This window comes from Nelusetta ayraudi, unplaced genomic scaffold (genome assembly GCF_046127955.1).
Source record: "Nelusetta ayraudi isolate G7.1 ecotype Tasmania unplaced genomic scaffold, CSIRO-AGI_Nayr_v1 ptg000042l, whole genome shotgun sequence".
NCBI classification, from domain to species: Eukaryota; Metazoa; Chordata; class Actinopteri; order Tetraodontiformes; family Monacanthidae; genus Nelusetta; species Nelusetta ayraudi.
The window spans coordinates 15,473,993-15,487,417 of NW_027466092.1; the positions used below are offsets into that span (position 1 = coordinate 15,473,993).

The 13,425-nt window shown below is 42.0% G+C and overlaps 2 protein-coding genes across 2 annotated transcripts; both read right to left on the reverse strand.

Moving 5' to 3' along the window:
- Window positions 1-519: 519 nt before the first annotated feature.
- Window positions 520-5,310, reverse strand: dcxr (dicarbonyl/L-xylulose reductase). The gene is made up of 8 exons (XM_076034843.1): window positions 5,089-5,310; window positions 4,178-4,275; window positions 3,929-4,083; window positions 3,788-3,830; window positions 3,397-3,496; window positions 3,233-3,297; window positions 2,432-2,549; window positions 520-2,258 (listed from the first exon to the last, which is right to left on the reverse strand). The coding sequence occupies exons 1-8, from the start codon at window positions 5,138-5,140 to the stop codon at window positions 2,155-2,157; spliced, it is 735 nt and encodes a 244-aa protein (XP_075890958.1). The 5' UTR covers window positions 5,141-5,310; the 3' UTR covers window positions 520-2,154.
- Window positions 5,311-6,160: 850 nt separating this feature from the next.
- rfng (RFNG O-fucosylpeptide 3-beta-N-acetylglucosaminyltransferase) lies at window positions 6,161-10,908 on the reverse strand. The gene is made up of 8 exons (XM_076034846.1): window positions 10,362-10,908; window positions 9,850-9,898; window positions 9,508-9,610; window positions 8,863-9,016; window positions 8,656-8,741; window positions 7,984-8,149; window positions 7,659-7,744; window positions 6,161-7,422 (listed from the first exon to the last, which is right to left on the reverse strand). Exons 1-8 carry the CDS (start codon window positions 10,815-10,817, stop codon window positions 7,365-7,367), a joined length of 1,158 nt encoding a protein of 385 aa, XP_075890961.1. The 5' UTR covers window positions 10,818-10,908; the 3' UTR covers window positions 6,161-7,364.
- Window positions 10,909-13,425: the final 2,517 nt, after the last annotated feature.

Below are 13,425 nucleotides of genomic sequence, written 5' to 3' on the forward strand. Positions count from 1 at the left end.
TTTCTTGCTCTTCTGTGTAAAGGAAGCCCGTCGGGGCCAAACGCCCACCGACGGCTCGGTTTTCCTTTTCGTTCGCCACGATACCTGCAAATATTTCCCTGGCTGGACTATTTCACCGTCAAGCAAAGGTGTGCGCCGTTTTTGCGACGGTCCAAAAGTGCGACAGCGGCTGCGCTCTTTTGCTATCAGCGAAACATGCGATCTTGTTCAAACAACTTCTTTTTTGGGGGGGCAACTTCCATCTATGTGCAGTGGGAGGACGTGAGAGAGGAGCTTGCCAAACACGGGGGCTGTACAACCTTGCTGCCTAAATTCTGCCTGTGGGGGTGGAAGAGCTTGCATGGGTCTTAAAATATTTGTTATCCCATCGCTCTCTGTATTTTTTTTTTCGTCTCAGTTCATCCGCGTGTGTGAGACAGAGAGAGAGAGAGAGAAAGACAGTCACATGAATGCGTGTGTGTGTTTGTGCGCGCGCGCACGTGTCAGTATCCTTGAGATAGTGTTTTTTTTTTTTTGTTGTTTTTGTTTTGTTTTTTTTTTTTTCCCTCCCCCTTCTTGGACGGTTTGGGGTAGTAACACAAAAAGACCATTGTTTTGAGCCAAGTTTTTTAGTGTCCGGTTTTTTGGTACTATTTCATATTGTATTGTACTAATACATAAGACTTTTCAACAATTTGTGCACATGAAGAAAGAAAATATGGATCTTATGGACAACTAGTGATGTAAAAAAAAAAAAATAAATAACCATTAGAAAAATGAATGCATTATGATTATCTATCTACATGTACCTGAATATTTAGCGCTTAAAAATTACACTTACGGGACGGTGGGTCCCTCATGTAAAGGTTAGAAGTGTTGCTTAACGGTGTACAATAAAGCGGGCAATCTTCCGGAGGGTTTGTCTCGGTTACAAACGGCACAGATTGCGCCTTTATGAAATGCATTTCTGTAATGGCTGCGGGCCTGCGGCTGCGCGCGTCTCCCCCGCATGGCGGGACGCGGCACTGCAGACACTCTGTCACGCTGTCTTTGGTTGGCATAGCAAACTGTGGTTGAATCATGTTTTGTGGTCCTGCCTAGCTAAGATGTTGAAATGTAGCTGAAAAATTCGCAGCGATACTTTATTTGGTTTTCATTTTTACAATTGCATGGAAGTCGTCTAGTTATTTGACCTGCTGTAATTCATAGGAGAGGCTGTATGATGAAATGCATTGCCCATGTATGTATGTAATGTAAGATGATGACTTGTATACTTGTTCCAACTGTTTGTCTTATTTTTATTACTTCACGTCTTTGTGGTGAAATATTTCAATTTTTTGTATACTAAATACAAATGTATATGTAATATACTGAGCGGTGTCGCTTTCTTTATTCCCTCTGAGGTGCTTGGCTTTGTTCCACAGGTCTCATTAGTCACACCACAGAAAATTAAAGACAAGTTTTGTCAGTGGGCACAAGTAAGTTAATACCTTGACAAATATCAAAGTTAATATGTGCTTTCATTCAAAATCGAAGACATAATGAACACAATTGATATAAGTGTTGTTTCATTTAAATCACTTTGTTTCTATGATTGATTGTTTTTCCCCGAACCAGACTACGCCTAAAATTATCCGATCTGTCTCATCTTCATGTTTTGCAGTTATTTGACAAAGACTGATAAACTTGTCAACCTAGTTAAATGAAATGCAACGTGATTTTTTTTTTCTATTTTATTTTGAAAGAAAAACCTGCCAGGATTCACAGGAACCTGCACATACACGATATGTATCACATAACTGTTCCCTAGATGTAAGTGTCCCTGATTAACTGCATTTTTACCTCATTGTGCTTTATCTTCTCAGCCTTCAGTGTAAATACTACTGAACAAAACTACCCAGCAGTCCTAACTGCGTCATTATTCTTTTAAAATGTTCAATCTTGGCCGCTCCCACTGCTACAGCAGACATGCAATATGAAATTTCATTCCAAAGCCAAGGATTGTGGAATGTTTGTGAGTGGTGTACGAGTTTTGCTCTTCAACCCTCATCAGGTTACACCAGCAGTAGCTCCCAGTCAGTGTAAAGAGCCGATGATGTTGACGTCTGTCAGACAGTCAGAGTTGCGTGCTGATAAGAAACGAGTGTTGTTCCTCCCTGCAGACCTGTTGCTCGGTCAGCAGGCCAGGAAACCTCCGTCCACTGGCAGAGTGACTCCGTTTGTCATGTTGCTCTTGTCGCTCAGCAGGAATAAGATGCTGTTTACAACGTCCTCCACCTCTGCAGGTGGAGACACAGCTCACAGTCAGAGACGTGTATCACTCGAGGAATCAAAAGATCAACGCAGTGTGGAGTTATTGAAACGATTACACTTTGACATCCAATCAAGAATAATGACATTTAAAGAACAAACCTGATCAGGTGAAAAGGTTTTCAGAATCAAAGGCTCTGACCTGCAAAGCGGCCAAGAGGGATGCGAGAGGTCATGGCCTTGGCCTTTTCGGGGTCACTCCAACCCAGACGTCCCATCTCTGTCATCACCACTGTCGGGTTCACGGCGTTCACCCTGATCTGATCACAACATTTGCGCTTGAGTCAAATATTAGCGCTTATAGTTAATTATTAATTTTGCACGAATTGAGCACCAGATCTCACAGATCTGTCCTCAGAGCTCTACGAGATGTCATCCCCACTCTTGTGAAGATGTGGAGAAGACCTTTTAATAGTTTGAAACACTTTCTCTTATGATCAGAGTCAAACAGATGAACAGTTAGTAATAATGAGTTTTTATCCAATCAGCTAAACTGCGTCATGGACTGAAAAGGTTTTTCTCTGTTTTCTGTTTGAGGCAATGACAAAAGCTTTTGTCACTGACGACGGTGTGTTCAGTCAAACATACAGCCAAGTATAAACACTTGATGAGATATAATGTGTAAACCTGTGACCTGTGCACAGCTAACAGGGACGTGTCCAGGGCTCATTGGACCCATCTGGAGAATATCAGGAGCTTGACACACAAAGGCCAAGATTCCCAGAAAACTCTCTTTTTGCTTAATCTTCTCTTTTCTTAAGGTTTTACATGGGAAATCAGCAATAATAATAATAATAATAATAATGATAAACACAGTGAGAAGGAAAGGAGACAAGATTAAACAGTGAACGAGTGAATAAGCGGCCAATCTTAAAATTAATATTAATTATTAACAGTATGGGGCTCCACCAATCAAAGGGAAGTGCTATGCTGTGTGCATCACCTTGTACGGTCCAAGCTCCATAGCCATCACCTTGGTCAGCATGTCCAGGGCTCCTTTGGTGGAACCTGAAAAATAAGTGTGCAAAAATATCTACAATACATACACACAATATTCTGCATCCCAGAGCCCAGCATCACGGTGGGTGACTTCATCTTGCTACTTACAATACACAGCATGGTTCTTGAGGGCACACTGTGAGGCCTGACTGGACACATTCACGATGGAGCCTCCTAATCCTCTGCTCTTCATACCGCGAGCAACTAGCTGAGCACACAGACACAACCGAGTCAGCAATGTCTCAGTGACTCAATAACCAGAAGCAGGATCCAGGAAACTGGACAATGGGACAATGGGCCACAAGAAGCCAAATTGCACCATTTCTTTTTAGCTCATATTTAGTTGTGTGTTGTGTCATGTTCAATGTCTTTGCATTTTCATTGTGAAATTAAGAAGAATTAAAGAAATAGATTAAATCAAGCAACATATAATACAGGAAAAGTAGATAGATAGATAGATGGATAGATAGATAGATAGGTAGAGCTAGATAGATTGTACCTGGGAGACATGCAGGACAGCTTTTACATTTAAACTGAATGACCTGCATTAACAAAGAACAGGTTACAACATCATGACATCTCCAACCATATCAGTCCAAGTCACACGTCATCGGCCATGTTACTCATCCATGTGTCTTACTGGTCAAACTGGTCAGGCGTGACTTCCAAAAATGGCTGCAGTTTGGCACACCCCGCATTATTGACCAACAGATCAACTGGGCCGATGCTCTTCAGACTGGCCTCCGTGGCCTCCCAGTCTGCCAGGTCTACACACACTGGGGTGATGGACGCACTCTGGAACGGTTTACCAACACCAAGACAAAGTTCACAGAGAAAAGCTGAAGTGGATAAAGTAATTTATTTAAAATGAAGTGAACCGTTTGTGTACCTCCTGCACCAGACTGTCCAGGTCAGCTTGTGTGCGTGTAACTGCGATGACCTTTGCCCCGCAGCGTGCCAGAGCCAGAGCTGTGGCCCTGCCGATCCCTGAAGAACCAAGCACGCATATTACAAATACATGAGTGTGGCAATGCAGCAGGTGTCTCTCACACACACACACACACACCACAGATTAGTTGGTAACAGTAATTAATGAACATTATCCTCCAGTCAGCGGGACACATGTTGATGTTGATAACAGATGAGAGCACCACTAAAAGCATACAGAATGCAAAATGCAGTCTTCAGTTATTTAGACAGAAATCTTAGATATAGCTCTGTAGCATTGTGGAAGGACATTAGCCGCTGTAATATAAAGGAAAAGTACTGGCAGTGAGTTACTCAATACTCAATATATACAATACCAGACTTTCCCGTTATTGATATATTCTTATAACAAAGTAGAAAAGTACAAATGAAGTGGTAAAAGCAAAATACTGTAAGAATAAGAAATATGATCTGTGATTCAGTGTCACCGAGTGGCTTTCATAAGAGAAAAGTGAATTCCCTTAACGTGTTGGACTTCTGCACAAATCAAGAGTATCGTATCGTCAATCCTTGTTGATGGTGTTTCTCGGTATCGGATGGGAATAAAAATCGGTACTGCTCTCACGCGGAGCTTGAACTGCTAACTTGAAGAACACCACGATGCAAATATTGCGAAAGAGCTGCAAAGAGGCACGACGGGAGCAACACGAGTGCAGCAGTTCGCACCCAATACAAAGTAGCACAGCAGCCGCAGGTTGCTTTGACGAACGGGAATGATAGTTGGATCATTTCTTTTCAGTTGCCATGGAAATAGGAATACTGTCCTGAAAGTAGCGCGCACATGAACGCAGCGCCACTGTTTGTGTCGTTTACCTTTCCCGGCCCCGGTAACCAGAGCTCGTTTCCCTGCAAATGAAATCTCCATGTTCGCCCAGGTCGACGAACGGCTGCGGGGATTCACAACAAAAAGTGTTATAAGGATAAGAAGCTGCACGCACGACGCGTGGGTGCCGTGTGTCGATCAGGAACTCAGCCGCTTCCGACTCCCACCCATCGCACCGACACACTTCCACCTCCTGTGCTGTCATGTGCCGTGCTCGGCGGGCCCACGCCGAGGAACTCACCAGGGTTGGGCTGGCGGTCTGAAGGCTGCAGCGGCACGGACGGTGCTGAGCGCCGTTTAAAACTGAACGTCGGACCTCAGAGAAGGACCAAAACATGTTGGACTTCCGGGTCGATCCTGCACAGTCACCGCGAAAAGGCTTAAAATGAGCACAGTCAGCTGTCCGGGGGTACATGGCGTGGAAGTCTCAACAAGGGTGTCCTGGTTCTCTCAAGTGGACAATTTTTAATTTCTGATCGACGATTAAAAGGAGAGCTCTTCAGATGTGATGTAGTTATTATTAAATTTGATGATGATAAATCTATGATCTCACGTGAAAGTGCCAGAGTGGACACACACACACACACACACACACACACACACACACGGTTTTGCGCATATTTTTGATAGTTATAGATAGTTAAATCGTGGCATATCCCTCAAACAAATAATAATAAAAAAAAAAAGTCTTAAACGTTCCATTCCACCACTAATGTCTTACTGCTGCTACTACTACTGATGTCTCATGGCTTTCCGGCTTCATGTGCTGTGAGGTCAACATGGCTCAGCGTCTTTGACTAACCATTATTTGAATTTATTCGGAAAACGCCATGTGATGTAAAGTCTGAGCTTCCTACCTGGTATGGCAGCCTGTCTACTTCCTAACGGCATTTTGCTAACGTTAGCTAGTGGGTGGTAAACAGAGTTAAGCTCAAGCCTCCCCTAAGAATATTTATATTTTATTTATTTAGATCAACTTTTAAAACTTTGGAAACTTGTTTTTTTTTTTTAAGTAAATATTCTTTCTGGGGCATCAAACTGCATTTCACTAAACAACAACACTTCCAGGTTTTCAATGACACATTTATAAACGGAAAATGTACAAACACTGCATTCAAGAAGAAAAAGTCCTGAACATAGTAGAAGTAACGTAGTATAAATCCATCTTCAGGACACAAAGTTGATTTCTGCTCGGTAACTATAAATTCAAAGCAGAAGACTCAAAGAAATAAAGATCAATACAAAATAACCTCATAATCTAAAATACATCTTAAATACAATTTGTTGCTCCATCAAAAGAAACCAAGTTGACGCTGCAGTAACGGTTGATCAGTCACTGAAGTAACATTTAGGCAGGGGTTTGTAAGTGACAGAGAAAGTAAAACCGTCTAATATTCAAGCATATACGATAAAAGAAAAAAGTCACAAACAATTTTGAGGCTGCATTAACACTAAACCCTTGACTGCGACAAAAAAGGCAGCATCGCCCTGTTTTGTCGCGGTGCTGGATTTTTGGTGAACGCAACCTCACACAGCGTTTAAATGAGCCAACCAGGAAAACCTAACTGTCAATGCTGTGACCTTTTTTTTGTTGTTGACAATTTAAATCTCATTAAAGTTTTTAAAGTGAAAACCACTGGAGTAACATTGCAACTTTGGTCGAAGATAAATTACACTGGGCAAAACCAAAAGCATGAGATGTTTATGTTCATGACTGGACCTGTGTACTCCAAATGAGACTTCAACAAATAATTTATGTCTATACAGTATATACACACACTGAAATCAGTATTGTGGCAATGATGAGCAGTGAGTGCGTAGCTAGCATAGGAAGCAGAGAATATAAAGTTTAGGTGCATTTCTTTCAATTCATAAGAGAAAAGCTGCTTTCGATTAAATAATAATAATAATAATAATAATAATAATAATAATAATAATAATAATAATAATAAATCAATCAATAAATCAACCCGTAGGCTGGTTATAGCTGCTGTTAATATTGCTTTCAAGCAAAACAAGATAGCTCTAAGCTGCAAACTCTGTCATCGTGTCTTCCTGTTGCAAAACCGATGATTTACATTCATTTGACTTTCCATCCAGCATTCAACATCACGGAGCACCGAAGAGCCATGCAGTCAGTGTTCTTTGAATGAAGGCATCATCCGAGCGACGAGCGTGAAGTATTTTCCAGAAGAATGGAAGCAGTTCAAAAATGGACCGCTGGCTCAGCAGGCATGTTTTTAGGCCTCCAGTCTTTGTGGAGAGGTTATTTCTTGGGGCACCAGTCAGTGTCCGCATAAAGAAGACAGTGGATCGTCTGGAACCTGCAAGGTGGCGTAAAAAGCAGAAGTTAAGTGTGGTGAACCTTTGGTATTGAAGCCACAGCAAAATCAGAGGCAACCAAGCACTTTGGGCAAGCAAACCACGCGACTGCAGTAAATCATTCATTTAAATTGCCAGAATACCCATATTTGTGTGTGTGTGTGTGTGCGTGTGTGAGATGATATGTGAGGTGGTTGAAGCAGCAGGAGATGAGGTGATTTCCCCTAAATATATTTACCTTGTGGGGTCCTTCGCCAATGAGAAGCCCCCAACGATGCTGACCACATTTTTCCTGTTGTCAAAACCTCCATAACTAAGGGTCACCTGTTGAAAAACAGAAAACTGTTCACTGGAGTGGGGCTGGGCATCGCAGTTAATAGCGAAATAACAATTAGGATTATGAACTTCTGTTTTGTACAGATGAACTCTATTCTTTAAAGCAGCTACAGCTGTTATTAAGTGTTATTAACTGGGCATAAAAAAATCAAACCACATTGTTACATATGTTGATTAGTACTGCATCCTGTCACAACACTACATGCAACACTCTCACAGCCACTGACCTGCTCCAGCACTGTGTCAGTGGGAAGTCTCTGTAGGTTCTCCAGGTGAGAGTGAAAGAGGTTGGAGTGTGTCAGGGTGACCTCCAGCAGGGCTTCGATGATGTAGCCAACAGTGCAGTCGTCCGGCAGTCGGATTTTCTCTGCAGTGCTGATAAAATTTCCCAGGCTAAAAGTGTAGAGCACGATAGCAATGGTTTAGTTTATACAAAGGCTGTCAGATTAATTTCAACCGTTACTTCAGCAAAGTGCTTGCTTGTGCACCTGTTATATATCAACATTAGTTTTGCTTACTTTCAATACATTTAAAAAGGCTACAGCCAGTAAACACTGTTAAGCTTTGTGAGAACTACAAAAATGTTAGCTCATTTTACATACACAATATTTATTATCATCTAGACACAACACTTGGTGGATGAGCCTGGCCGACAAACTTGGAATGCGATTTTCACTTTTCCCTGCTTTCACCCAGTTAAATGACAACTTGAATCAACACAAGCTTAAGGTGGCAAAGTGGTATTAGAACCTTCTGAATCACACTGGCTATAAACATAAAAACATGTTTGTTTTTTTTCTGAGCACAAAAAACACACAAGCTGAAGCTTCCTGGCTTTAGGAGATTTTGTACGTTCACAGCCTGAAAATATTCATGCGTCTGGGGAATGTGTGACCTACCTCGCCCATGGACTCATTTTTAGTGCTAGACCTCGGCTGATACAGAAACCCGCTCCCCCTGTGGCAAACCAGAATTTAACGGATACCTTGAAAAAGAGACCAACACATCTCATCATTACATTACACACATGACATTGTTCAGTTGTTGGCAGAGTTTATTCTGAAAGCGCTTCTTCAATGTATCGAGAAACATGTGAGTAGACTGACCGAGCCGTCATTTCTGACCCTCTCGGCAGCTTCAATAGGATGATCCAGGCTGGCCCGGCCCAGGTAGACATCTTGGCTGTGGTGGTAGGAGGAGAGCAGCTGCAGCAGGCTCGGAAGGATCACGTAGTTATCGTCGTCCATGTGGCAAAACCACCTAGAAAAAGACAAACACACACACACAAAAAAAAATCACACTCCTTGTACCCTTTGACATCTTTAGACAAAAAAAAAATCACACTCTTTGTACACTACTCTGAATATTTGCATTGAAGTAGATAGTCAGCTTGTCTTCACTTCCTCAACCGTACTAAAAAAATATGTGGCTGACTTATATCGGAAGCTGGTAATGGGCCATGGTATATTGAGTTTCTACTGCAGTAGACCTCAGAGCCTCGGCCTCAATCTTAGTGTCAGGCCAACTCATTAGGAGCATCAACAAATTCATCCAAAATGCATCTCAACAACCCTTCAACAGAAATTGGGATATTAAAACTTACTAAAAATGAAAAAATACTAACGCATACCATTGACCTGTTGGTGGAAATAAATGTATCTGTGGCTGTGGCTGTTCCTTTTTTTTTTTTTGCCCCTGTAAGTATTCATTTAGGAAGTCTCTTCTGCTTTTTATCACATTTTGATACTCACTTTTTCTGAGACTCAATGAATTTGTCGTACTCCACAGACATCTTGCAGCACAAAGCTTGACGGGTGTGTGCTGCCGAGCAGTTGGTGTTGATGAGGTTGGTTCCTGCATAACGGATAGCAGAGGTTTAAATTGCGCAGAATAACGTAACCAGTACATCTAAATTATATTTTTCTAAAATAAATAAGTGAATGAATGAATAGAATAAAGGATGTGCCTACATATAATGACAATGCACCATTTTGACAAATGTTATAACAGGAAATACAATGTGTACAATAGCAACAAAAAAAAGCACATAAAATATGAGGAATTTAAAAAGTTACACATTTATAAATAGTTACCTGTCTTCATCTGCAACTCCTTGTCATCACTATCAGTAAAAATGAATGTCTGAAAGTGACAATGAAAAAACTGTAAGTGCCAGCACAAACATTCCAAAACGCTGGTACAGAAGACAACATGCTAATAATTGCTCTTTGGTAAAAAGCTACTTTTATTGAAGTCTGTAGCCTTTTTAAATTACTATCTTTTGATTTACGTTGCGTTCGTTTGAGTTCTGTGGTCAAAACTGGTCCAAAAAAACAAGGGTCAGGGGTTATGTGTGATGAGAGGGTATCAGCAAGAATGAAAACAGTGGTGATGTTGTGGATTACAGACAGTGGCACTGAGAAAAAGGCAGGAGGAGGTAGGAAAGATTAAAACATTCAGCTTCTCTTTGAGAATGACCAGGATGGAGGACATCAGAGGGACAGAGTATGTTGTTATGAGCCAGTGAGGCCAGACTGAGACGGTTTGGACCGGTACATCGGAGGGACAGTGAATATGTCAGTAAAAGGATGCTGAAGCTCCTTACGTGTTCTTTTGCTTGAGAAATCCAGGTCTTAATCAGAAGCTCCAGCCTGGAGGTGTGGTACTTTCTTGTTGTCTTGACTGCAATGAAAATGTCCTCCAATATCAACAAGTCGTGACCTCTGTGTCTCAGAAGTCCACCCGCAGTCCCTTGGAGGTCGCCAGATCTCTTCGGAACGTAGTTCTCATCCTTCGTATTTTCAGTCTCGTCCAACGCCTTCTGCCCAGCCAAACTAATGACGAGCCTCGTGGTAGATTCTGCCTTTTGTGAATCGTCTGATGCTGCGGAGACGCCATTGGAAAGGCGGGGTCGCTGCGGCCTGACTTGAGCTCGGGGTCGAGGCCAGTCCAGCTGCTGCGCCGGGGGCTTGAGGGCAGGGATGAGCAGAAACAGGAGGCCGCAGAGTGCCAGGGAAAAGAGGAAGCAGAGCTTGCTGATGCCGATTGAAGCTATGTGCATCCTGACTGGCTGATGGATCGCTGACTTCAGCCTCCAGGGCTGCAGTCACTTACAAAACCATCCCGTCCCATCCTCTCAGTCACAGGGAGTCCTGCAGAGACACAGAGGAGAGAGAGTGTAAAGTTAGGAAAGATCACTCTTTAAAAAGACATAAATACATTACCCACTAGGGATGTTAACAATCAATCGATTATCAATTAGTTGTTGATTAAGAATATAATTGATTAAATTAAATTAGTCGCAATTAATTGTTTTTTTTTTTTTTACACAGGTAGTTGATATTATTATTATTACAGTATAGTGGCAGGAAAGAGCATTTCACCTGTAGGTACTGTGATGGTCACAATATACCTAGAACAAGTTACTTTTAAAAAACTTTTTTTTTTTAAAAAGTTGAAATGAATTCAACTTAAAGTCAGAGGATAAATGTTTAGGGTGTTTTTACTGTTACCTAATGTAAAAAGGGGTCACATTGGACCCTCAACATTATTTAAGGGTTAAGTAATGTCTTCCTTACACATTTGTCATTGTGAATTTTTTAATGAATCGATAGTTTGCATCCCGAGCACCCACACCCACTTGATTTAGTACCAACTGGCAGGCAACAACACGTTGCATCCAGCGGCCAGGTTTCGATGTCTGTCTTGTGTTTGTGCTCATCACTTTTGCACACACACACACACACACACACACACACACACACACACACACACACACACACACACGCGCACACACACACACAAACACACACACACACACACACACACACACACACACACACACGCAATTGTCCTAGAGCAAGGCACTAAATCTTAAACTCTAGCTGTCCATCAAAGTTGTGCTCACCTGGAGGCAATAATTCGCATGTACTCGACAGGCTGCGTGTTTTGGGGAGTTGCCTGTCTGATTATTAATTATTTATAACTTACAATTTCTGCACTTTAACGATAATTCTTGTTACTCATCGTCAGCTCGGTAGGAGCGGGGCAACATTGTTGATGTTGATGTGTCTGGCCGAGAAGAAGAAACTAGAACAGCTTTGGTCACTGCCTGGATTCACTAATGTCAACTTGGATGATCGTTTGAATCACCACTTTGGCGAGACATTCCAACACAGGCCGCTCAACTGGCCCTGGTCGGCACCGAACACTGCACAAAGGTTTGCTAAATGTACTGGAAAAGAAAAACAAAACTTCCACTAAACTCTATGTTGTGCCGTGTGAGGAGTTAATGTTGCGAGTTAAAGAAACTACTGCGACGCGCTTTCGAGTTGTGTTTTGTTTTGAAAGAAGAATACAAAAATGAACGTATCAATATTGAGAAAGATTCCTTCACTGAGTTAGCATTGATACTAGTGTGCAGATGTTCGAGTGGGTACCTACCATTTTAGAGCAGACGATGGAATCCCTTCACCGGGTTGTTTTTGAGACGACTCGAGGGAGACAAAGAAGTCAAAACCAAGCAAAGTGATTCCGTGTCAATCCTCAGTCGCACTTTGTTACAATGTGAAAAGTGCTGCCGTCTCTTTGCTTTAGTCGTTGTGTCTCGACGTAATCTGAATTCTCGACACTCCTTGTCGTTATTCGTTCGCGTTCTCAAACTAGAAAAACGTTTGAGTGTGTGCAAGTTTTGCTCTAGTTAAAACACCGAAGTGAAAGTAAAGGAAAACTCTCCAAACTCGGACCACCAACTTTCGCAGCGCTTGTTCTTCTTCCTCGGATTTGGCACTGGGCGCATCAGTCGCTTGTTGATGCCCCCTGCTGTTCACCGAGGTGAAGTCACTTTGAGCTCGTCATTTTGTTAGAGGTTAAAGGTTCATGAAAAATACCAATACTCATCTAAAAAATAAAAATAACGTATGTCCAAGCTCGATAGTGTGCATAGATGTAAAACATACTCTAGTTGTTCTATCGCTAAATTGAGATGTTGTGTTGAATAGTCTCCGGTTCTCCATACTCACACTTACCAGCAGGCTTGCTCTGTTTATTGCCAAGGAGGAGGTCTTACTTGAAAATACACTTAAAAAAACAAACAAAAAACATTTAAGCAACGCTAACCACTGTCCTTTCTAGGTCCACACCCTGCATACCCTGAAACCCAAATACAGTGTGTCTCTCATCTCAATGAATAGTACTGAAACTGGAGGAGTGCAAAAAAAAAGTATTCCACTTCCCTTTTTCGAGCCTTTTGCTTGCATGATATCATTCATCCATTCATCTTCAATACCCGCTTCTTCCTGAGCTCAGGGTCACGGGGGTGTGCTGGAGCCTCTCCCAGCTGTCATAGGGTGAAGGCAGGGTGACACCCTGGACAAGTCGCCAGTTCATCGCAGGGCTGCATATCAGTTGTCCAATTTGTGTCAACTGAATGAGTGCAGTCTTGACACTCTGTGCCCCCATATTACCTTACATTTATCAAAAGTAACTGCTAAAATACAAAATCATTGACTATTAATTCCTCCAGTAGGCAACGTGGTGTGAAAGTCGATCTGCTTTGTGTAGATAAACAATAATATTGGCTTGAACTCATAACGTGTTTTGCAAGGCCCTCAAAGCACTTCCCACTGAAACCATTACTCAATCACACTGATCTCATACTGGTGGCAAAC